The sequence below is a fragment of the Pelecanus crispus genome, chromosome Z (assembly GCF_030463565.1).
Source record: "Pelecanus crispus isolate bPelCri1 chromosome Z, bPelCri1.pri, whole genome shotgun sequence".
NCBI classification, from domain to species: Eukaryota; Metazoa; Chordata; class Aves; order Pelecaniformes; family Pelecanidae; genus Pelecanus; species Pelecanus crispus.
The window spans coordinates 26,388,286-26,410,582 of record NC_134676.1 but is presented as its reverse complement, the minus strand read 5'-3'; the positions used below and the strand labels follow the sequence as shown (position 1 = coordinate 26,410,582).

General features: G+C 44.0%; 1 protein-coding gene across 2 annotated transcripts in view; it reads left to right on the top strand.

The window, feature by feature from the left end:
• The first annotated feature begins 3,795 nt into the window (after nt 1-3,795).
• Nucleotides 3,796-22,297, top strand: part of THBS4 (thrombospondin 4) — a 39,618-nt gene continuing 21,116 nt past the window's right edge. Inside the window, exons 1-7 of one of the 2 annotated variants that reach the window (XM_075727201.1) lie at nt 3,796-3,883; nt 8,016-8,219; nt 12,345-12,592; nt 13,684-13,789; nt 18,892-18,974; nt 19,552-19,603; nt 20,953-21,125. In XM_075727201.1, the coding sequence (XP_075583316.1) occupies nt 3,796-3,883; nt 8,016-8,219; nt 12,345-12,592; nt 13,684-13,789; nt 18,892-18,974; nt 19,552-19,603; nt 20,953-21,125 (954 nt within the window). Of the gene's footprint in view, nt 3,884-7,346; nt 7,363-8,015; nt 8,220-12,344; nt 12,593-13,683; nt 13,790-18,891; nt 18,975-19,551; nt 19,604-20,952; nt 21,126-22,297 lie in introns of those variants that run through there. The other variant, XM_075727202.1, reaches the window with a different exon arrangement.

Here is a 22,297-nt window from a genome sequence, read left to right as displayed (position 1 = left end):
CAAATGGTACCAGTTTTGACCAGGTTATAATGATAGCCCATTCAGGGCGGTTTTTTACTGTGGACCTTTAAAGGCATCACGTTGTCAGCTGTTTCATTTCAGTGTTCGTGCAGACATGCCACAGCACATCTAAATACTAAGTCAAGGAAAATGTTTCCATCCTTCCCACACAAGAAAAAAATACCACACAGTGACTAAAAAAAACCCTGCACTGACCACCCTTATGCAGGTCTTCCATGCATAAAGAGATGAGGAGAGCAAGGGCAAAGCTTCATGTGTCCTCCATCTCCGCCCCGCCTCCTCCTCCACCCCCCACCCCCGATCCGTGGTGTCAGATCTACATGAAATTTGTGGCAGAAAGTGTCATGATAAAAATCTGCAACATAGTTCTGAGATCATTCTGCTCGCTTATGAGGAACATGGGAGAAGTATGTATCCATTTTTTTCCTCAGAAAAACATAACACTGGCAATGCTAACAGTAACAAAAAATATTTTTTGGTTGCTTTTTTTTTTTAATGGCTACATTACATTTCTCCCCTTAAAGAGGTACTTAAAGTACATCTACTTAAGGGCACCTTTCTTCTCCTTTCCTCCTACAGGGACCAGCTAACTCCTACCCAGTCTGCCCAGGTGCTTTGCTTTAGTTTGTTCACCGTGTGATTGTATGATCGCCTCTCTGAGCTGTGCAAGCTCTGGAGGCAAGGGTGGCTCCCAACAGCTGTGATGCCAAACATCTGTTTCTGTAAGGAGGATGAGCCAGCTCTTCTTAAGGGAGGCTGCAAGAAGGCTTAGGAGGTAAATAGGAGAGTAAACTTTCTTTGCATTGCCTTAGGGCCCAATTAATCTCTGTGCTGTTGTGGAGTCCAGAGCAAAGATGGAAAAAAAAGGATCTGCGTGTTCCCTCCCCCATCCAAAAGCTCTGGAGGAACTTCTTCCTCTTGGTTGCCTGAGTGGAATTCCTATTAGTGCAAATGAAAAGTAAATAGGTGCATTGAGAATGGATATATGCCTTGACTTGAAAAAGTGGGGCTTCAATTTGTTTTTGAAAAAGCAAAACTTCTTCTGAAACCTTACGTTCTACAAAATTTTTATGAAAATGTGGCAGGATCAAACCCAGAAGTGTCGACATAAATATGGAGGGGTGTGGTTTAGAGCTGATACTTCACTTGCATTAAGACTTCTATATCTTAATTGCCCATGAATCCTGATTTTTAATCATCCATATAATTCCATAAAACCAGTGAGTCTCCTGATGCATGTTAGGAGCAAAATATGAAAGGTGAATTAAGCAGCAGGGATTCCTTTCTGCTTCCTCTACCCCATTACTTGGAATTCAAACAAGTCACACACACTTCTGTAAAGCAAAATCTATAATGTTGGCAGTTTCTCTCTATTCTTTATGCTTAGCATTTTATTGATTTATGTAAAGTAAGCAGGACAAATATTTTAATGGTTGAGGTTTACTTGCAGATCCTATATAAAAAATTACAGCCATACATTTCTCTAAGAAACATCCTTACAAAATGTCACTGGCTTTATGAAAGTTTCTTGAAAACACAATATCCCATAATCACTTTTTGATTCTTATCCAAGATATTAACCTCCAGTAAGTTAAGCTGGAGTTTGTACTTCAGAGAATAGACAAGAGTGAAAAGGCAACAGCTAATATTCCATTGTTTTTACTGAAAATGATGATTAGAAGGTCAAATAGTCCCTTCCAGACAGCAGATAAACACTATACTTTGTGAAAATTCCTTAAAGAAGGTTGTGCTTGAGCACAAAATCCCCTTCAGTCTGCAACATACTCCAATAATAAAACTGAGCATAGACATTAAAACTGGAAATATTGCAGTGACCTTTATGCATACTGGCTAAGTTCATCTAAACATGGACTTAAACTTCTGTTTATATACATTGTGACCTGGTTCCCTTCTGTTACATTGTGTTGTGCAGCATACTGTTCGCCAAATATTGTTTCCATGTGCATTCTTGGTGAATAAGCATGAGACTAAGCAGATGTAGAGCAAGAACAGATGGCAAGGATGGTGGGAGTGAAGCTGAGGCGTTTCTTGTTGTGTGGAGAGGTATATGGAAGAGCAGTGGGGTGAGGAGGAGGAAAAACACTGTGCTGGGACACACTGGATATGGGGGAGCACCCTCCAGCCTGGTGATGAGCAGAGGAAGAAATGAGCAACGGAAGGAGTGGGTCAACACTGCTACACGATAAAGCTAAGAAGTAGGGTGCATTACAGGCTATATACCATGTGGGGAGGCAACTAAAGGGCATGTGCATATAGGCCTGCTACATAGGTATTTTCACATATGGGTATTTGAAAAATCCCACTGCGCCTGCGTCAGAGAGGAGCCCGCTGCCGTGCTCCATGCGGTGGCAGAGCTGCTCGGGCAGCTCCTGCGCAGCACGCTCCGCAGCCCCAGCCCTGCAGTGTGCTGTGTCTTGCCTGGCACACAATGAGCCCCTAAGGGCTGTTCTCTGCGGCGCTTGTTAGCTGTATACACATGCCACGCCTGATGTGACTGAACATTAATCAACACTACTTTGCTCACTTAACATAAAATTTCCCTCCTATTGTTGCCCTTCTTTTTATGATGTAAATAGTATCAGACAGCTCCAGCTAGCTATTCCAACCGTGCTGGGTAGCAAGCTGTGAGGGGGCCAGCCACGGCTTCCTGGGTTTCTTCCGACGTGACAGCGGTTCGTCTGCAGGGCTGAGGCACAGGACAAAGAGGGCTGCGCAGCAGGCTGGGAGGCCCACTGGGTGCTGCCAGCTCCTGAGTGGGAGAAGCGCCTTGCGGCTATTCTACTGCCACGGGGTCCCGTGGGAGACCCCTTCCTTTGCCACAGAAAGCATGGGGCGGGGTGGCCTGCCTGATGGGTGGTTTCACGTGGGCATGGTGGAAACTGGTGGCGCAGCTGCACAGCCCCAAAGGGGCTTGCTGCTTGCTCCCTTTCTCCTGTGCTTTCTTAACGTCAGCAATGCCGAGCTTAGAATTTTCTGGAGTAGAGGAGAAACAATGGGATAATGATATCCCAGGGGCACACACAATATTGAAAATTGTTGTAGTTGAAAGGAGACTTTTTTTTTTTAAAGTGACTGTGGTTAAGTCATCAGGTTTGGGGGTTTGTTAAGACAAGCAAGCTTTTCCAGTAGCCTCAGTCTGGTCAGTTCGAGCTCTCCCAGCACTCCTGAGCTTTCTAAACGAAATGGAGGAGCAGATGATAACGTTCCTCACCTCGCCAGAGTCTGCTAGCACCCAGTCTGCCCCGGCCCGCAACCTGCACGACCCCTTTTGCTGACACTCTTCGGGTAGGAAGAGCGGCTGAGTTGCATTCCTGCCAAGACCAAGCCCACACACCAGAGCATCCCCATCCCTTTGCAATCCAATGCCATTAAACACCTCTCAGTTTCCAGGGCTCCTCAAAGGGCAGCCCGCAGCCGGCCTCCCGGCAGGTGCAGGTTTTGCCGGACCCCGGCACGATCTCCGGCGCTGCCCGGCCTCAGGCGCCCGCCCCCGGCTCGGGCCCCGGCGGTGCGCTCCCCTCTGGCCCACCCCAGGCCTCGGCCATGCCCCGCCGCGGCCCCCGACGGCAGGGCACGGCCCTACCCCGCCGCGGCCCCCGCCCGCCCCCGGGGGCCGGGGGAGCCCGGGCCAATGGCCTGCCGCCTGCCTCCTTCCCTCCCCGGTCCCGGGGCCGCCCCCGTCAAACGGCGGGGCCCGGAGCGGAGAGCCGCGCCGTCCGCCGCCGCCGCCGCCCTGCCCGGCCCGCGGCCGCCATGGGGTGCGAGCGCGGCGCCGCGCTGCTGCTCCTGCCGCTCGCCCTGCAGCTGTGCCCGGGCCGCGCCGCCCCGCCCGCCCCCCGAGGTAAGGGCCCCCGCCGCCCCTGCGCCCCGCGGCTCAGCAGACGTCTCTGTCCCCTCTTTCATTCAAGGCGGCTTTGGGTTTGCAGCGTCCCGTCCCCGCCGCCGGCAGCCCTGTGCTGGCAGGGAAGGGGGGGCTGGGGAGTCGCCAGCTCTGCAGGTGCGAGGGAAGCCCGGAGCCGGAGCCGTCGCGGGCAGCGGGGGCTGCCGCTGCCCGGCGGGGCGCGGAAAGCGCCCGCGGAGCCGCCCCCACGGACGCCCCCACCCGTGCTTCGCCCCGCCGGGGTCGCGGTGTAGCAGCTTCGCCAGCCACACCCCATAAAATCAGGAAAAAGTGGTCTGGTTTTCTAGGGGTGCTGGTAGGTGTCTTGAACATCTGAAGAACACTTTTTCAGCTGCAAGTTCTCATAAATGAGAAGTGAACTGCTAAGCTATGAAAACTCATTGGGGAAACTTGACTTCATGAAGTGCATAGGGAAACAGGTACCTTCTAAATCCAGCATTACTTTGGCAATATTATGCACGCAGTTAAGTCAGGAGCCGCTTTATTTTAGAGCATGCATTAAAGTGAGTGGTATTGCTCTCCAGTAGCAGCTTGTGACTGGAACTAGCTCAGCTACTGAGTGCAGCAGTTAGTGTAACTTGGTGCCACTCCAGGAGCCTTGTAGCTGCTTCTGGTTCTCTCTGCATTTTTAACCCCCTCCATTGTCTTATGAAATGATGTTTGACATTTTAATTGGTTATTCCGTAGTTAAGTGAAGCAGATCTAAAAGACAGCCAACCAAGTTAAGTTAGCTGCATTTCCAAAAGCCTTTATTAAAGTCCTTCTTGATGAAAAATGTTTCAGAAAATTGTTATATTGAGAAGTAGGGTGTTGCCATATTTTAAAAAGTAGAGGCAAATTTCCACCTTGTCAGGGGCAGTGGCCAGGGAAAGTGGGGTTAGGGTTTCACTCCAGGTGTCTAAGCCATCACTGATGATCTTGAAAAGTGCTGAACAGCAGTAGAGCGGTGTTTATGGTTATTACAGTTAGCTGTGACCCGAGGAGAACCTTGGAGGGTCTCAAAAAGCTGGTGTGACATGGCAGCAGAATTAAGGGAAGGAAAGGGTCTTTTATTTTGAGCTCCATCCTGTCCTGTGCCACTAATTTTATTCCTCCATGCCTCCTCTTCTTAGGGCTTTCCGTCATGTTTTTTAGCTCCTATCTGAGGAGCTAGCATTGATGTTTTTGGGCAGATCTTCAAAGAATGGTTTGCCATCGTCTGAAGGTGTAGCTGATCCCTTGTTAGCATTTTCATAGGAGGGTGAGCAGCTCCTTTGTAAAAAACACAGAAAGCAGGCAGGGGAGAGAATTCCTGGTCCATCTCACGAGTGGGCTCGGTTTAGCCCGGTGGGTATGCAGGCTCGTGCTCGTAGGGATGCCCGAGTCCTCGCTCTCGCTGCACAGATTGAAACCAGCTGCTTGTGCCTTTCAGGTTCAGCAGTTATTTTCAGTCCACTTGTTTTCAAGTCTGCCTTTCCAGGGAGAGGAGCAAAAAGATGAGATTCTTCTAAAAATTAATTCCTTGTGAATCTTTTTTTCTTGTTCCTTCCAAACAAGCAATTGTCTCTGTACGATCTAAGAGTTGTCTCTCTCTGCCAACTCTACTAAGGATGTAAAATGAGTTTTCATAACCCCATTGCTCTTCTGCTAGGCACTTTTGCTAGTATGTGTGTAAGTTACACTAAAGGATGGATCCGGTCACGTCCTGCGTCTGCGTGCTGGTCAGTGAAGATATCCCAAGAGAGGGTTCGATAACATGGTGCCAAAGGAGCCGATTGAGGCAATGTGCTTTATAGAATGCAACTACCAAACCAATTTGAGTATTCGTTTAAATATGCAAATTTAAAAAATGTCAATAACTGTTTTCAGTAAGGTTAGACAGGTTTTTGCCAGTGTTTAGTCATTACTTCTATAATATTTCTCCTGTATTTTTAAGTGTTTGACTCTGGCAGAGATTAATTAGTCTCACAGGAATTGATATAAAATCAGCCAATAGACGTAGAAGGACTGGACAAAGTGTATGGCTATATTTTGTGCTGTTAGAGACTTAAGTACTGTATTGCGGTGCTCCATCTGAGAAGGCACAGCTGTATTTTATGAATTATTATTACCTGCAAAATGCTGTTGTACAGAATAGTGAGTTGCATTTCAGTATCTTGCTTGGGCAGTTGCTTTGTGCTCTGTGCACTAAACGTGATGAAATACCCAGCCTTTTGCCTCTGCTGTCTGGGTCACTGGTTTCAGTGGGAGCAGTGGTTGTCCTGGGATACTGTAAATCTGAACTGAATGAAAGAGAAGTCCTTTGACCAGGTCCATCTCAGATACGTGTTTCTTAGTTGTTTCACAACAGTATTACAAGTGCATGGAAGTCAAGGGCCTGATTATTTTTGTATTGTATCCTGAAAACTCTCAGTAGAGTCATGGGATCCTTGGACCCAATGCAAGTGTAGAATAAGTGATGTTTTTCAATGGTTTCATGAAATGAAGGGAAAAAATCTCTTCATTTCTGTTTTTTGGAAATTACATTAGTGTCTAGATGAATGGATGCTCCAGAATGAGCAATGGAAGTAGCATGAACCCAGGCTCTAATATAAGGGAACAGGGGTTCCCACATGGCTGTGGGTAGGCCTGTGTGCCCATGTGATTGTCCTCTGAGAGCTCTTCAGTTTCCTCCTGCTCGTAGCCTAGGGAAACACTGGACTGGTAGGATGGCCCTACCACTTTAGTCGACGATGACAGCTTTGAGGTTATGCTGGGTAGAAAAGACTTACCTGCAAAGGTCCACCGGTTTTGGCCTGGGAAGCTAAACTTAGGGGTACAACCATGGGCTTGAATCAAGGTAAGGAGCAATGTGTTGTCATGTGCCTTTGCTGTCTGCCTGGTATTCAGGCTTTTCTCAGTGGCAGCTCTACCATATTGTGCTGGTCTGGGAGAAAAGTACAGCCCAGCTATGGAGCAGCAGTGGTATACAATGGCTAAATACGCCCTTATATTTAAATAACATTTGTGCATAGTCATTTATCAGACTTCATTTGAAGGGTATAATATATATAGTGCTTTAATAGCAGTGGGTTGAAATAGGAGATTATCAAGAAACCTAGTGGAATGGCTTATTGAGTTTGGAGACATTTTTAGGAACATTGAGGTAAACCCGAGCTTGTTGTTTCAGTGCCATAAGGGGGGTAGCTGGCATATGTACAAGTGTCATGCTAGACTCTTTGCCGATGCATTGTGCAAAAATTAAAAGAAAAATTTGAAACGGCTTTCACTATGCCTTCAGGGTTGGTTTTTTTTTTTTTTTTGTCAGGCCTGTCTTTGTTATCTGTGCCAGAAGGGAAAGATGAGTCTTCTTTACATAATACATCTTCTGAGAAGTCAGTGAAGTGAGAAGGAGGTTATGAACATCATATTGATTACCTGGCTTTTTAGCATTTTAATTGGTGCCCTGCAAATGCCATCAAAATGATTCTTAGGATACGTAAACGGGAAATCTGTCTGAAAATTTTGATGCCGGATCCTCAGTCTGATTGAAATATGAACAGAAGCATCTGAATTAATGCAAGTAGAAATAGGTTAAAAAGCTTTCTGTTGGGGTGCATCGTCAGAAGAGAAGAATTTTAGAGATCTACCTGAAAATATTTGAGTACCTCAATTTGAAGATTAGATATTTCTATGTTAGTAACTTATTAATAATTCCTTTTAGAAAAAAAGTTGCTAAAAGATGATCAGTTGCAACAAAATCTGTATGATATTTTGATAGAATCATAGAATAGTTTTGGTTGGAGGGGATCTTTAAACACCATGTAGTCCAACCCCCCTGCCATGGGCAGAGACATCTTTCACTAGATCAGGTTGCTTAAGACATCCCTGCCAATGCCAGGGGGGTTGGACTAGGTGATCTTTAAAGATGATCTTCATATTGTTAATTTTTGTTTTCATATTATTTATTTTAGGTAGGACAACTTATGCTTATTTTAAAGTACCCATATGGAAATAGCAAAGACTGTACAATCTCCAATGGGTGGCTTCAGACTACATTCTTCTTTGGTCATTATTATATTTAAATTGCTATTGAAACTTGCTTATTTTTCAGTTTTTGATCTTCTTCCCTATTCCAACAAGAGAGTGGTAACGAACTTCTTGCAACAAGCACTTGGTGATCCCATGCTGAATGATGTGTACTTGCTCTCAACATTCAAACTGCAGCCGAAGAGCACAGCCACCATATTTGGCCTGTATTCGTCAGCTGACAACAGCAAGTATTTTGAATTTACAGTCATGGGACGGATGAATAAAGGTGAGTGTTTGGAGTATGTAGGGGAAAACTAGTGTTGGATCCATAGTTATTGGTGTGTCACAGATGGATGTTGAAAACTCTGTGATTAACCTTTGTGCTTGAGTCACTCCTGTTGCATGCTGTCACCACTTAGGCCCCCCCTCACAAGTGAAGAGTGTTGGTTACCTCCCCTCTCACTGCTCTTCTCTTTCCTTCCTTTCACTGCATGCTGCTCTCTCCTGGCCAGGGGAAGCTGACCTGACAGTCAGCTGGTATCTCCACTCTGCTGAGGTGCTTGCTCTGAGCAATGCTGAGAAAGGAGGAAAAAAATGGAGTATGGAGAAGGGAGTCAAATTGTTTTTCTTTTTTTTTTTTGTTGTTGTTTTCTTTTTTCTTTTTCCCCTTGGGACAATCACTGGTTCTTATTACTCAGGAATGTGAGGGACACACGCACATGCTGCCTCATGCATATGAAAGGCAGGTTCTTGTTCTGCTGACCCTGGAGGTTAGATGTGACTATGCAAGACAAACATTCCTAGCACTTACAGGATCGTTTGGGTGAATTAGTGTTTGTTTTCCATTCACTGAAATTAGTTAATCAGGAGCCAGAGTAGGAGCTTCAGCATACTTTTAGAAATTGAGAGCTTTCATTACTCTCTAGACCAGATCTAGGATATATTGCAATTTTAAGGTTCAGCGAAAAATTGTCAAATTATGTAAATTATTGTTGCTCCATTGACTTCACCAATGCTATGATAATTTGCTGCTGCAAATGTTGTAATTGGGCAGCTGTGTCCAACATACCGAGAAACTCTACTGAGAAATTTCAGTTTATACATAGGAAAATTATTCTATATGCTGAAGAAAAGCACACCTTTTGCTTGGGAAATGTAGGGAAATGAGTTAGATTAAAACATAGGTAGTTTTATCAGGTCTGCCAAAATCCTTCTGAGGTCAGGGAATAAGAACTTTTGTGCTCTGTGTGTATGTTGGTTGTCAGTAAGCCTTATCAATAAGTGTCATACAATTCCTGACACTGACTTGCCTAATTTCTAAATAAATAATAGATCACACATACTCCCTCTCTCCTTCTCACACACACACATTTATGTACATATAGGAATTCCATGTACATATAGGAATGCACATGTATACACATAAATATGTCTATATACATACAATTTTGAACATATCAAACTCTTCTCTTGATTTTCAAGAATACCTGCATGCATGATGGTTACTGATACCCTTTAACTAACAGACTTAAGAGGCTTTCTGGTAGAAAGTTACCTGGCTTCTTTTGGCTTTGTCCTCAGCATGTTAGTGTTGTATTTGAGAAGTGTGTGGGACAGGACAGTGGCACATAGATAAGCAGCATGAAGAAACTTGTCCTGTCAGTGACCAGTATTGAGTAGATGGGCGTCGTAACCTACCTGTTGTAAAGGACTGGTCAGAGGGAGGCTTTTCACAGCAAGGCTGTTCCGTGGAGGTCTCTTTGCCTCCTTACTGCTTTAGTGCACCTTGTTTGAGGCATATGGCAGCATGCAAGTAGTAGGCAGCATTTTCACGTGTGATTTCTCGGAGAGTGTCAAGTGTCCCATATGGCTACTTCATACAGTAAGTTAAACCGCATCCAGGAGATCGTCACATGAGCTGAAAGTATGGAGTGTGGGGCTGTTTGTGATCCTCTCAAGACTGGCGATCATCATTTAAGTGGTGAGCCAATGTTGGTGTCTTAGCAACATGCAGGGTCAAAATGTCTACGGTTTTGGAAGGGTGCATATATGCATAATGCTTCCTCTGCATGGTACTTCCACTTATGCACCCAACTCTGATCTAAGTAGCCCAAAGTGGGCCTTAGTTATCCTTTAAAGTGCCACATTTGAGAGCCGTGTTCCAAACGGTTTGCTCATGTTCTGGTTTTGTTGTGGTATAGCTGATAATAAAATGTTTATAATGCCTGAATGTTTTTAAAGCACAGATCTGAATTACTGGGCAACTGCTCAACTCATTTTGGTTAGACCAATGTACTTTTCAGGGGCAAATAGCATCCCTGGGTTTCCTATCCTTTTTGAATGATTTCTTCATGGAACAAAGAGCAGTTAAGTGCAAAAAAGTGATGTAATTTAACAATTCTGTGAAGCAGTTCCTATTTACTGGCAGGATTAGTAGTTTCATTGAAAATCTGTTTCTTAAACAGCACAGGTGAGCCACTTACTCTCATGAATGTCAGTGTAGAATATCCTAGCAGCAAACACATAACGCAGGGGCTTGGATGAGTTAAACCTTACTGAGGCGGAGGCTGTGGTCCAGCACAATCTCCCTTCAAAAGCCTACTCTAGTTTACCAGATGGATATTTGGCTTTGGCTGAGGAAGGAATACTTGATCCTCCTTCCAAACCAGACTGTTCCTTGTCCTGAAACTATTCTGGCAGGGTCCGTTCTGGGCCCTGCCACCATCTCCTCTTTCCTTCTCTAGCTTACTGCTGTGTTTGGTCACTCTGAATGCAGGGCCCAGATCCAAAGACCTTGCTTTCATACGACCAGGCGTGCATAATATTCACAGAAGTAAAATGCCTGCAACGTACTCTGTCTTGCCAGATCTTTGAGTTTGCCAAGAAATGCTACCTTTTAGCAAGTTTACTGGTGACCTCATGCACCTTTGCGGAAATCTCAGGTCTGGCAGTGTTTTGACATAGACAGCAGTGAAAACATTCCTAATGTTGATCACAGCTGCTGAGACTTTAGCACTAGTGTAGACTTTAAAGATAGAGACATACCCTGCCCTGCTCATGCTGGTATAAATCTGGATTCTTTTAATGATTACACTGAGCAATTAAAAAAATAGGGAACGTGTACCCAGTAACTCAGAAGGTTACCAACAGAGGCATCACAGAATCAAAGAGGGTACATTAGTAGTGGAGAGATGGGAGGATAATTTGTTAAATGAATAAAAATGGGCTGAGTTTAGTATGTGTTGTTAGCTCTGAAGCTAATAAGAGTTTTTCCCTCCACTATAGCCACAATTTTTAGTTGACCTCACGTTAATGTAGGTGTTTCTCCAAGGTCAGAGTATTTGTGAGCTCTCACTTGATGCAACAGTAGCAGCCTTCTGTGAACTTCAAACAGATGTGCACAAGAGCCAGCACTTAACTGTTTAGGTGCCCAGTGTCTGTGCAGGTTGACTCCTCAACGCACAGAACTGTATCACGAGGAAATAAGGGACATGTAGGCTGGTGATCAGTGGGATCTTTGAAACAAGGTCTGTCTAATATTGTAGAGTAGTTATGCGCTGTCTAGATGCACTCCGCTCATTGCTTCTGCAGATACGCATTTGGAGATCCAGGGAGAGATTTTGTGGAGAGTACTAGCTAGCTGGTCTAAGAGATTTAGCTTGCAGATCCTAGCTTACTGATCCAATTTCCTTAGGAAAGAGTGATTTTTTCAATATTGTACAGCATGCAAGAGATTGTGTTTTTCGATGATGCGTTTTACTTCATAAAATGAGAATTTGTTGTGTGAATTATCAAGTATTCACGAATGCCTTAAAAAAGAGGGGGCTGGCATATGTCTTTTCTGCATTATATTTTGTTTTTACTTACAATTTGTTACAAAGAAATACAGGTTATTGGCTTGGAATCATGTTTCCTTTGGTTTCTTTAATGATGTATTGGGATACACTGTCAGATGGCTTCACTGAGTGCAATATGCATCACTGAAACTGATTTTTCTAGTTGTACGTTTCTGCTACAGAGTATTTCTAGGTCTGTCAGATATGTACTTGCCAGAGTGCTGACTGCAAGCTGTACACTACACCCTTTACCTTTACCACTTGTATTTTAGCATGTTATGGCCTGTAAGGTGACATTGGTTAAGCCAGGTAGAGAGGCCTGGACAAAGCAGTGGAAAATACTGTGCAGGCAGCAATGCTTTACAAATGGGGAGTCACGCAGGAGTCCTGGTAATCCTGCTCTGAGAGTCAATGTCCCATTTATTATTACCATTTGTATCTGCATATGGGATGTATTTACAAAAGCTGACATGTGGAAAAATACCAGTGCAACTGAAGATTTCCACAGGATCTTCCTTGATCAGTCTTGGGTTATCTGCTATCTTCTGATAGTCCTTCTGTGTATTTTGTACTAGTGGTGCTGCGCTATCTGAAGAACGATGGGAGGTTGAATTCAGTGGTCTTTAGCAACGTCCAGCTGGCTGATGGGAAACCCCATGCTGTCATCTTGTGGCTGAGTGGCCTGCAGCAGGGATCGGGCACAATAGAGTTGTATTTGGACTGTCTGCAAGTAGGTGCTGTTCAAGACCTGCCAAAAGCATTTTCAGCGCTGTCTCAGAGGTCGGTGGCAGTAGAGTTGCGCACTTTCCAAGAGAAGCCACAGGTGAGTGGGAAAACTAGGAGCAGGCTGAGCACTTAAAGGGATCACCAAGGATCCTCTGGATCACTGAATCCAGACCTCAGGCCTCACAGCAGCTAAGCTCTGTACAATGGTGCTTCAGTAATATTTGAGCATTAAGTTGTGAAATAAATGTACATCTAAGTTCCCTATGGAATAGGTGAAATCTTAGCTTCACTGAACCCAGTAATAATTATGCCATTTGTTTTAAACACAATTTTAAGCTTATTAAAAAAAAAAAAAAGTACTGCCTGCGTGACTTCAGTCTAGGTGTTTCTTGAGGAATGGACTTCTTGCAAGGACTTAGCTGGTGCAGTAAGGGCAGCTCTTCATCAGCTTCTTACAGCTGTTCAGTATGAGCAACCCTTGGCTGTGTATGTGGCTTTCCTCTTCATAATAAGCCACATGGACTAAGAAGACGGAGGGGACTCAAATGATGCAAGGGTCCAACCCCCATCTGTTTGACTACAATAGCTTTTCTTCCTCTGTCTGCCAACCAGGTGTTGGCGTAGCTTCCTGTCATCTCTGTATCAGCAGTCTGACATAAACAGTATCTTCCACAAGCATCTTCCATCATCATTAATGGAAAATTGCATTAGAAGGTGCAAAGGTGTTCTGCCACCAAGGTTGCCCCCTTGCTTTGTTTCATTGCAGGCTTGAAAATGAGCCTGTTTATATGGAGAATCACTAAGGGGCCCACATTCCTGACCTGCATGTCAACCTGTTTGAGAGGGGGGGAAAAAAAGACCGCTTTGGATTCAGTTCAACAACAAAAAAATCATTCGTATATACTACAGAGATAAAAATATGTGAACTTCCTGGTATGTGAGATCATATGAATTGGAATAGTAAAAATCTCAAAATAAAACCACAGCTATTTGAAAGTCTTTAAGGCAAAGATTAGGGATTTTATTACAGTTCAGATGGCGATGGGTGGTCCTGAAGGGGTCTGTGTAGGTCCTGCATGCTTAGGAAATGGACAACCTCTCAACAAAATTAATTTACTTTGCCTGATATTTCACATTTTTTCCATTGCTGTACCAGAATTGTGAGATCTGTTTTTCTTGTGACTCCAGGATACGCTAGATGAGCTGAAGCTGGTAACTGGAGGAACACTTGCCCAAGTGGGGAACCTGCAGGATTGTTTTCTTCAACAAATTGAACCTGTTCCTCAGTACACTGGTAAGGCTTGCAACCAGGAGTTAAAATTGTTCCTTAGGATACTAGTGCAAAGAAGCTAATGTGATGAGTATTAAAAATGTGGAGAAGTTCTATAGACAAGTAATAACAATTACTTGACTGAATTACAACCATAATTTTCTGTAAATGTTTTAGAAGGAGCTCAGTTTGGAGAGAAAGCAGTCACTGCTGCTGGTGATAAAGCAATGAGTTGTTGTCTGTAATGATTAAAAGAGGCTTTTTAGCCTAATTTGGAAGACAAACCTTTCTGATCATGATCTGTTTGTGTCAGCTTAATAATATTTCAAGTATTCAAATTGCAGACAGGAAGTAGTCCTAAATGTGACACACTGCTACAGGCTTCATGAAAATAGGCAGATGAATAGAGTAGCAAGACCTATCGATGTCCTTATCCACATGGCCAGTATTCGTCTTCTGTTGGTCACTGGAGTGCACCAGAGAGGGGAGGAACAAGGCATGAAGAAGGACACAGGAGACTGCAGACCGTGTTGGTGCTACAGCTACAGAGTCTGCGGGTCCACGTGGGAAAAGCCATTGCGAGGCAGCCACTAGTCCTGCTGCAAGGCTTTTGTCACCTGCTGGACTAGAAATCTGCTACAGAACCAACTCCTTTTCTGCAAGTGGTGAGCATTGTGGAGACTGACCTCGGAACAGGGAGGAAAGGAAGGAGCTGAGGCTACTGGGAATTCTGCAGGTCCCCAGGGGCTGCGTGCCATCCCCTGTGATGGGCGAGGGTGCTCTCTAACCTCCTGACACAGCAAACCTGGGCTAGACTGCCCCATCTGTACCCCTTCCAAGTCCCCGTCGATCTGCCTTTCTGCTGTGGGTGGGAGGGAGAAGAATGGGTTCACACTGTGCATGTAATATGTTAATGTGACAACCACGGGGGGAAAAAAGTGAGTTCAAGGTTTGAAATAGGACCCATGAGAAGTTCTCTCTGTCATACCCTTTCCTGTACCACCTGCCAAACCCAGCACTGCAGCATTGCTACTTTTGATTAGAATAGAGACAAGATACACAAATTTTATATGAGAGCATCCTGGGTACATTACATGAAAGTAGGCATCAGTGGTGTGCAGTGATAACAGAATCTGTTTTGCCTTTTAGCTATGTAAATCCTCAGTTTCACATGCTTCTGTTTTCTTGCTCCTTAATATATATACACCTAGGCAAAAAAATACAGTTTTATCCTCAAAGGTCTCTCTTTTTCCCTAAATCAACAAGAATTTGCACACAGAAGGGAAGGGTAATTCATTGTTTCCTCCTGGAAACACTCACAGCTCTGTGAGTGAGGTTTCCAGATTGCAGACTTGCAGCTTTCTTGTTTGTAACTTTTTGCTCATTAATCAATGATACAAATGGTAGTAATACAGAGACATATTGTCTCTCCCTGGCTGCCTCCGCCTGGCTGAACCTCTCAAATTCAGTTGCTTATAACCTTCAAGTGGAATTAGTATCATATTAATAATAATAATAAAACAACTCATATGAATATACTCAAAGTCTCCATAGCCAAATCCACCAAAGGAAAAGGTGCACATGTTCCAACAGCAATATTAACTCAGCTGCCTTGCACTTTGTGTATGCTTCATGATGCCCTTTTACAGGAGCAATAGATCAGATAACCACAGTTTTGCCTTCAGCCAGAAAAAGCTGGAATGCAAACGCTTAGCTGTATAAGGGTGTGAGACCTGTGTATCTTGGTAAAAGCATGTGATTTCTTACTAATTGGAAAATCCTTGGGAGAGCTTTGGACCTGAATAACTGTACATGGCCTTGACTGCGTGCCTGGTCATTGCTCACTGCTGTGGCAGCAGCATTCCCTCAGTGTTCAGTCTGTGAGGCTGAGACACCTAAGCAGTGCAGATGAGAATATGATCATCAGACAGAGGTTGAACATGTGTATTTGGATCTTCCTGTGTGGATATAAAAATACAGTGCAAAATGCACTGGGTTTGGTAGATGAGATTAGTATGCTGCATGTAATCATCATCACAAAATCGTTCAGGTCAGAAGGGATCTTTGGGGGTCATCTAGTTCATGTAGGGTACCTGAACCTGACATAGTGTAAAAAAAAAATAGCTATGCTACACCTGACCAAAGATTCTTTTAACCTAGCTACTATTAGAGACAGTGTGCCAATATAGACTCAAGGGGAAGAGTATAAGAGAGTGGAGTTATAGTTTGATTTTCCCTGAATACTTTCCTATTCTCCAGCAGTTCATGGTATATAGATCTCTCAACTCAGAGGTGGAGTCTTTGTGTTTTGTACTCAATATATGTTTCCTTCCATGAATCTGTCCAGTCAGTTTTGAATGCATGATCAAGAATGTCTCCTGGCAAGAAATTCATCACAGGTCTGAGGAGGTGTCTCCTTCTGTTGACTTTGAACCTGCCTCTTCATAATTCCATGTGTAACTTGCATATGTAACTTCTTTGGTGGATGATTATAGGCTGACAGGAAACTGTTCTCTTGTCAGCCATAATCCTTGCTTTAGTCGTGGGTGGATCTCTGACCAAGTAACCACAGTCTCTTTGAATGACACTTCAGGACTTTTGACTTTGCGGATGGGGGCAAGTGGGGTGCTTGAGCCAGTATTGCTCCCAAGAGAGCTAGAAGAGAAGTATCTATGAGGCATTTCATGGTGGCCTGCAATTACACAAGGTAGTGTTTGTGCATTTGCCCTGCCTGGACCAATTAGCTGTGCAGTGAAGCTCGTTGCCTCCCCTAAATCCAAGGCCCTGTACTGGAACATGTTGACCAGAGAATATGTGGATGTCCCATCACTGGAAGCGTTCAGAGTCAGGTTGGATGGGGCTTTGAGCAACCTGACCTAGTGAAACATGTCCCTGCCATGGCAAGGGGGTTGCACTAGATGATCTTTAAAGGTCTGTTCCAACCCAAACCATGCTGTGATTCTATATTGCAAGGTCCTGGGAAGAGAAAGACAGGGTAGCTCCCTGACATGACCTCAGGCTTACAGAGAATAAGCATGTCTGTCTCTGAATTTAATTATTGCTGTGAAAGCCATTCTGTTACTCAGGTTGTTACTGGCTCAGAGTATACAGAGCTAGGGACTAGCTGAACTGGGGAGTTGCCTCGGTAGGTGGGGTATGGAAGAGAGAGACTTCATTGTTGGACCAGATAACTGTATAGCTTCAGGCTCTACCTTTTGCTTACCCTGCTCACTCCTGGGAGAAGCCACCCCACAATATACTGTGGACCAACAAGCTCCCTGAAAGTCCCTCTGAGTTCTTAGCACTGATCACTGGTCATTCTGCTGCAGGTGGGGCCTACCATAGGACTTGGCTTTAAATGGAAGTAACAAAACCCAACTATGGGAAGTCATCTGTTTCTGTTTTGCTGTCTAAATTTGCAAACAGGACACGTAGTTCATGGCAGTATAACCTGTTTAGTCAACCTTAAAGTTTAACAGTTTGCAAAACTTAACTGTACAGAATAGATCTGGTTTTGATTTAGATGCCAGCCAACAAACAGCATCTGAAATCTTCAGAATTTTTTGCAGATCTCAATCAATAATGCCTAAACGATTCTTTGTTTAAAAAAAAACCCAACGAGACAAGAACAGACCCCAGCATCTGTCCCAGTAGCCTGTGTGCTAAGTTCCATTATGGGATTCTGAAATATCCATGATATTAAGTCCTGCTGCCTTCCTCCCAGATAAAAATAAGACAAGGTTGGGACCGGAACAGAGGCAGGTTCTGGAACAGGTGGTTCCCGAGTCTTTAAACTTGTTCAGTGTTTTGATGAGAAAATCTGAAATGAAGAAAACACAGTATATGAGGGGTTGGATGTTTCCCACTAGAATGTTTGGAAACAGTTAGACATGCTTTGAAGTACAAAACAATGAGGTAAACATTAAGAAAAGCATTTTTCATATAAGCTTTCAATACTCATAAAAGTAACACATGAGTAAACCTCCCTGAAGCCATTGAGCATAATACCAAAATATCCTGCCTGTTTAGAATGTAAAAGAGTGTATATTTGTGAAATTTGTTTTGACATACAGACTTAGAGAAGTAAACAAATAGCTGCTTGAGAGCGCTACAAACTCAGAAGTGAGCTATGAACAGAAACTACTATGAGCTACTGTGCTAAACACGCCCTCTGCTCCTCTGTCACTGGGTCAAAACTGATGTTTCATTTAACAGAGTAAGAGTCTCATGAGAAGATCTGGGGTTGGTTCTGGTCCTTCCTATGGCTCATTACGGATGTAACTTTTGGTCGTGTCTTGGAGGTCTTTAATTTGTTACTTGGTATTGAGAACTGACTTTAGTGTGAGTTCATAGTGTGTTGAGTAGATGCTTTGTGAGTCTATACAAACTCTGCACCCCCCCCCCAGAAGCAAACGCAGCCATGAAACTTGTGTACAGTGTGATGAGCTGCCTTTTGGAAGAAAAGCCAAATGACTGTCGCACGTATTAAAAGCGTGGTTCTTGTCAGAGCAGGCGCTCTTGGTGCATGTTTGGAGCTGCACAGTGAGCTTGCTCTGAAAGCTGGCTAACTTCACTTTGAAAAGTGTGCAGGAATCAGTTGTGGTGACATGGAATACACTTATGGAGGGTGACTTCCCATTGTATGCACAGATACCTCATGCCCCTGCCTTGCCCTCCTGTCCCAAATGGGTTATCACAAAAACCCCATCTTGGAATCCCCAGGTTTCACTTACAGTTGCTGGTCTCAGGCCTGGGGGGAAACCTGTGACACTGGCGGCATGAACTGTCACTGTTGTTAGGTCTTACTGGAGAGCCTTGACACTGAAATAATGGTAGAAAAATCACAGACTGCTTTTCTCTCTGTGAATAGGTTTCTGCTTTGCCTGTTTCTGTGGTATACAGTGGAGTTCAGTCCAGAAAAGCCTTGAGTTCATGCAAATCACTTTATAAAATTTGGAGCTAGATACTGTGTTTGCTGTAAGGAGTCCTGCAGGGCTTAAGTAACAGTAGCGTCTGCCCTCCTTGGCTTTTCACAGTGTTTCCATCTTATATCTCACAAATTATCATGGCAAATGAAGGAGAGTTATGTGCATTGTGCATTCTTTTTCATTACTGTTTCCCTGCAGGTGATTTTAATAGGCAGCTGATGGGTCAGATGATGCAGATGAACCAAATACTGGGAGATGTGAAAGACCTTCTCAGACAACAGGTACTGTATGAAGGCTTCAGTGTGAAATATCCCAAGCTTGCCTCTTTTGATAGAGTTGGGGCAGAATTCACATAAGCAATAAACTCCTGTGTAGAATTCATTGCCTCAGAGGCATGACACAGTGGAGAAGAAATAACCATATAGGTCTTGGTACCCTGTGCTCGCTGTGGAGGATCACTGAATATGGGAATGTAGGGGACTTGCTTATTCAGATCCAGAAAATCTAGTGTCTTAAGTGGAGAGGAACTAAAGTAGCCATCCTACCCCACTGTTAGATAGAGGTAGGTTTGTTGCACAGAACTGAAATTGCATTTGTTCCACTTGCTGGTAGGTGTCAGAGCTGGAATTGCTGGTGGGGCATGCCTTTAGTTAACCATTGCATTCTGTACTGAAGTACAACCATTATCACTGTTCTTAATTTTATGGAGTACAAAGAGCATCTCATTTCAAGATGTTGATACCTGTGTTGCATGGTTTGAGTGGCATCTTGGGGAAAAATGGTAATGGTTCTTCTGGCAGCCAGGTGCAAACTGGAGCTGCCTGTATCCAAATAATGTTTATTTTCTATATCCTCAAGGTCAAAGAAACAACTTTTCTGAGAAATACCATAGCTGAGTGCCAAGCATGTGGTAAGTATTCCTGTTATTGCCTGTAAAAGGCAACCAGATGAGACATACAGTTGTTTTAAAACTAGTATTGATTGCGTCAGCTTTATGTGGTTTCTAAGAAGCACTTTTTAAAAAATACTGTGTCCAAAATTCTAGATGTATTGGACACAAATTTAAAATAGATTTTATTAGAGAAAAAGCTTTCAGTTTCCATAGACCTGACAATCCCTACTGGGGGATAAAACCCCACTAAACCAAGCAGTATCACTCACCCTGTGCTGTCAGCTCTCACACTGCCACAAAGCTGTGCCTCATGTTCCTGGGGAGGGGGACATTGCCTGTCAGGTATCTCATGAACAATCTTAGTAGAACGACAAGGGAGGAATCATGTTCTGCTCTAGCTGGTATTGTCAATCTGAGGAAGATCTTATGCAGTCGACCTGAAAGCCATCTGATTCTGAGTAGGCAGTCACCGGTTAACAGCGGTAAGACCCAAAAGGTGGTCTCCATCTTTTCACTAAATGGAAGAAATAAATGCTTTCCCAAATGCCACTGCATGGCCCCCCTACACAAATGACAATCAGGACACACGTGCTCAATAGAAAAAACAAAATACACCTTCACTGGGTGGGGTGAAAGGCCTTAAACTGATCAGGCCTTCTAGTTGATTTCTTCTCCCAGTCTGTCAGCCTCATGAAAGTTCAAGTTGAGCTCCAGCCATGTTAACCTTTATATGTAAGTGCCAAAGAACAAGTCTTTAAATCCTGCATGCATCAGTACCAAGGTTCAGCACCTGCCAGAGTCTGAGAAAACCTTGCTTTTGCCCAGGGCTGGTCTCTGTGCACCTGAGCCAGTGTACTTGCATGTCCTGCTGCATGTTTGTGGGCTGCCAGCTGCTGCTTCTTTATTCCTCTTATTTGTAGACTGTCAGATATGCTCTTGTGAAACCATGGCACTCTTTTTCTTATGAAGTGGCAGTGTTGCTGATTTAGCCAGAGAAATGCCTTGTACCATCACACTTGAGTCCCTTGGGCCATCTGAGGTCAGTGGCTTTCAGAGTTTCCTCCCCTGGCCAGCAGCAGATCTGTGCTGGGACTAACCTAGCAGGAGGGCTCCCATGTGTAGCCAGGAGAAGCACATGGACCTAACAAAATAGCCTTAATTTCCCCTGTCTGGGGACACAGCAAGCTGCTGGGCCATTCCCAGCATGAAGTCTCTTCAGCGACAGCACAGCTGGTAGCAGCGCAGTGCAGAAACACGAAGTCCCTGCTGCACAGCATCTTGGGGATCTCTTCAGAGTGCTTGCCAGCTGAAAGCCATGATGGATGTTTCTTTCAGTTGCTGAAACTCTTGTTCTTTCTGCATTAAAGGTTTGGGAACTGTGAATTTTCCAACTCAGCTTCCTAGGCGCAGTAAACCCAAATGCGAAGTTAATTCCTGCTTCAGGGGAGTCAGGTGTGTGGAGACAGCAGAGGGATTTCAATGTGGCCCCTGCCCTGAAGGGCTCACAGGAAATGGAGTTACCTGCTCAGATATCGATGAGGTAAAATAGTGACTTTCACTGAATTTAAAAAAAAAAAGGCAAAAAAAAGCTAATAAGCAACTGTTTCATATATATCAATGGGTTGCTGATGCTTGCTGTCTTCAGCATTTGCTGACTGCTTGCACAGTGAGTATTAATTCATTCTGATTTGATTCTACCTCCCAGTTTTGCTGTTGCTGCAACTTTGTGGAGTTTATATGTGTGAAAACTTGAAATACCCTGGTGAGCTGAAAAGTCATTTAAAGGCGTTTAATGTTTGGAAAAAAAACAAAAAACAACCAAAATAAGCTTTTGACATAGTTGTTTCTATTCCACAAGAAGATGCAGTAGCTTCTGTTATAGGCAGAACTGCAGAAGCACTTCTTGCCAATATGGGCTTTGTTTCTTTAAATTGTAGTGCTCCTGAACCAGCCTTGGAGACCAAAGTCTTCTCTTCAACCCAAACTGGAGCCATGTTTTCAGCCTTACCTTAAAAGTCTATGAAAGAAAACAAACATTCACTGTTACTGTTCCTTTTGCTTCTTTATGGTTGTGTTGAAAGCTGATAATGTTGACAAATCTATTTTTTTTCTTGTGCTACATGTTAGAAATTCAGAGCTTGCTTGTATTGAGGACAGAGTTAATAAATTTACAATACCTTAAATGATGAAATAAAACCTGTGTTAATTGGAATGTGACACTTACTTAGAACACAAACAACAAAACCACTTACAGTGATGATTTTTGCCATTACTCTTTAGTGATTTTTGTGGAAAAGCACCTGGATGTAGTAGACCATGGAACCAGGAGAATTAGGTCATTAGCTGTGCCTGTGGATAACACAGTACTACCAATGTACCTGCCTAATGATGTAAAACAGCAAAAGCAGTTCCTTTTTTCTCCTTCATAGCCAACAGGCGATTTGCTTTGACTGTGCTTTTGGTTTACTCCCTCCTGTAGGCCATCAGCAGGGAGGATGCGATGTGCCCAACTTACATCCATCCGTGAAAAACACTGGGGAGAGAAAGTGGGTTGTGTGTGGCAGTTTCCTGAGTTGTAGGCAATGTCTTTTGTTTTGCCTCACATGCCACGGACTGTGTCTGCTGTAACAGAAGGCGCAAAAAACGGAGGTGAAGCTCTGAAATGTTAATGCAAGAGGTGAACCTAAGACAGCTGTGGTGCGAGTTTCATGC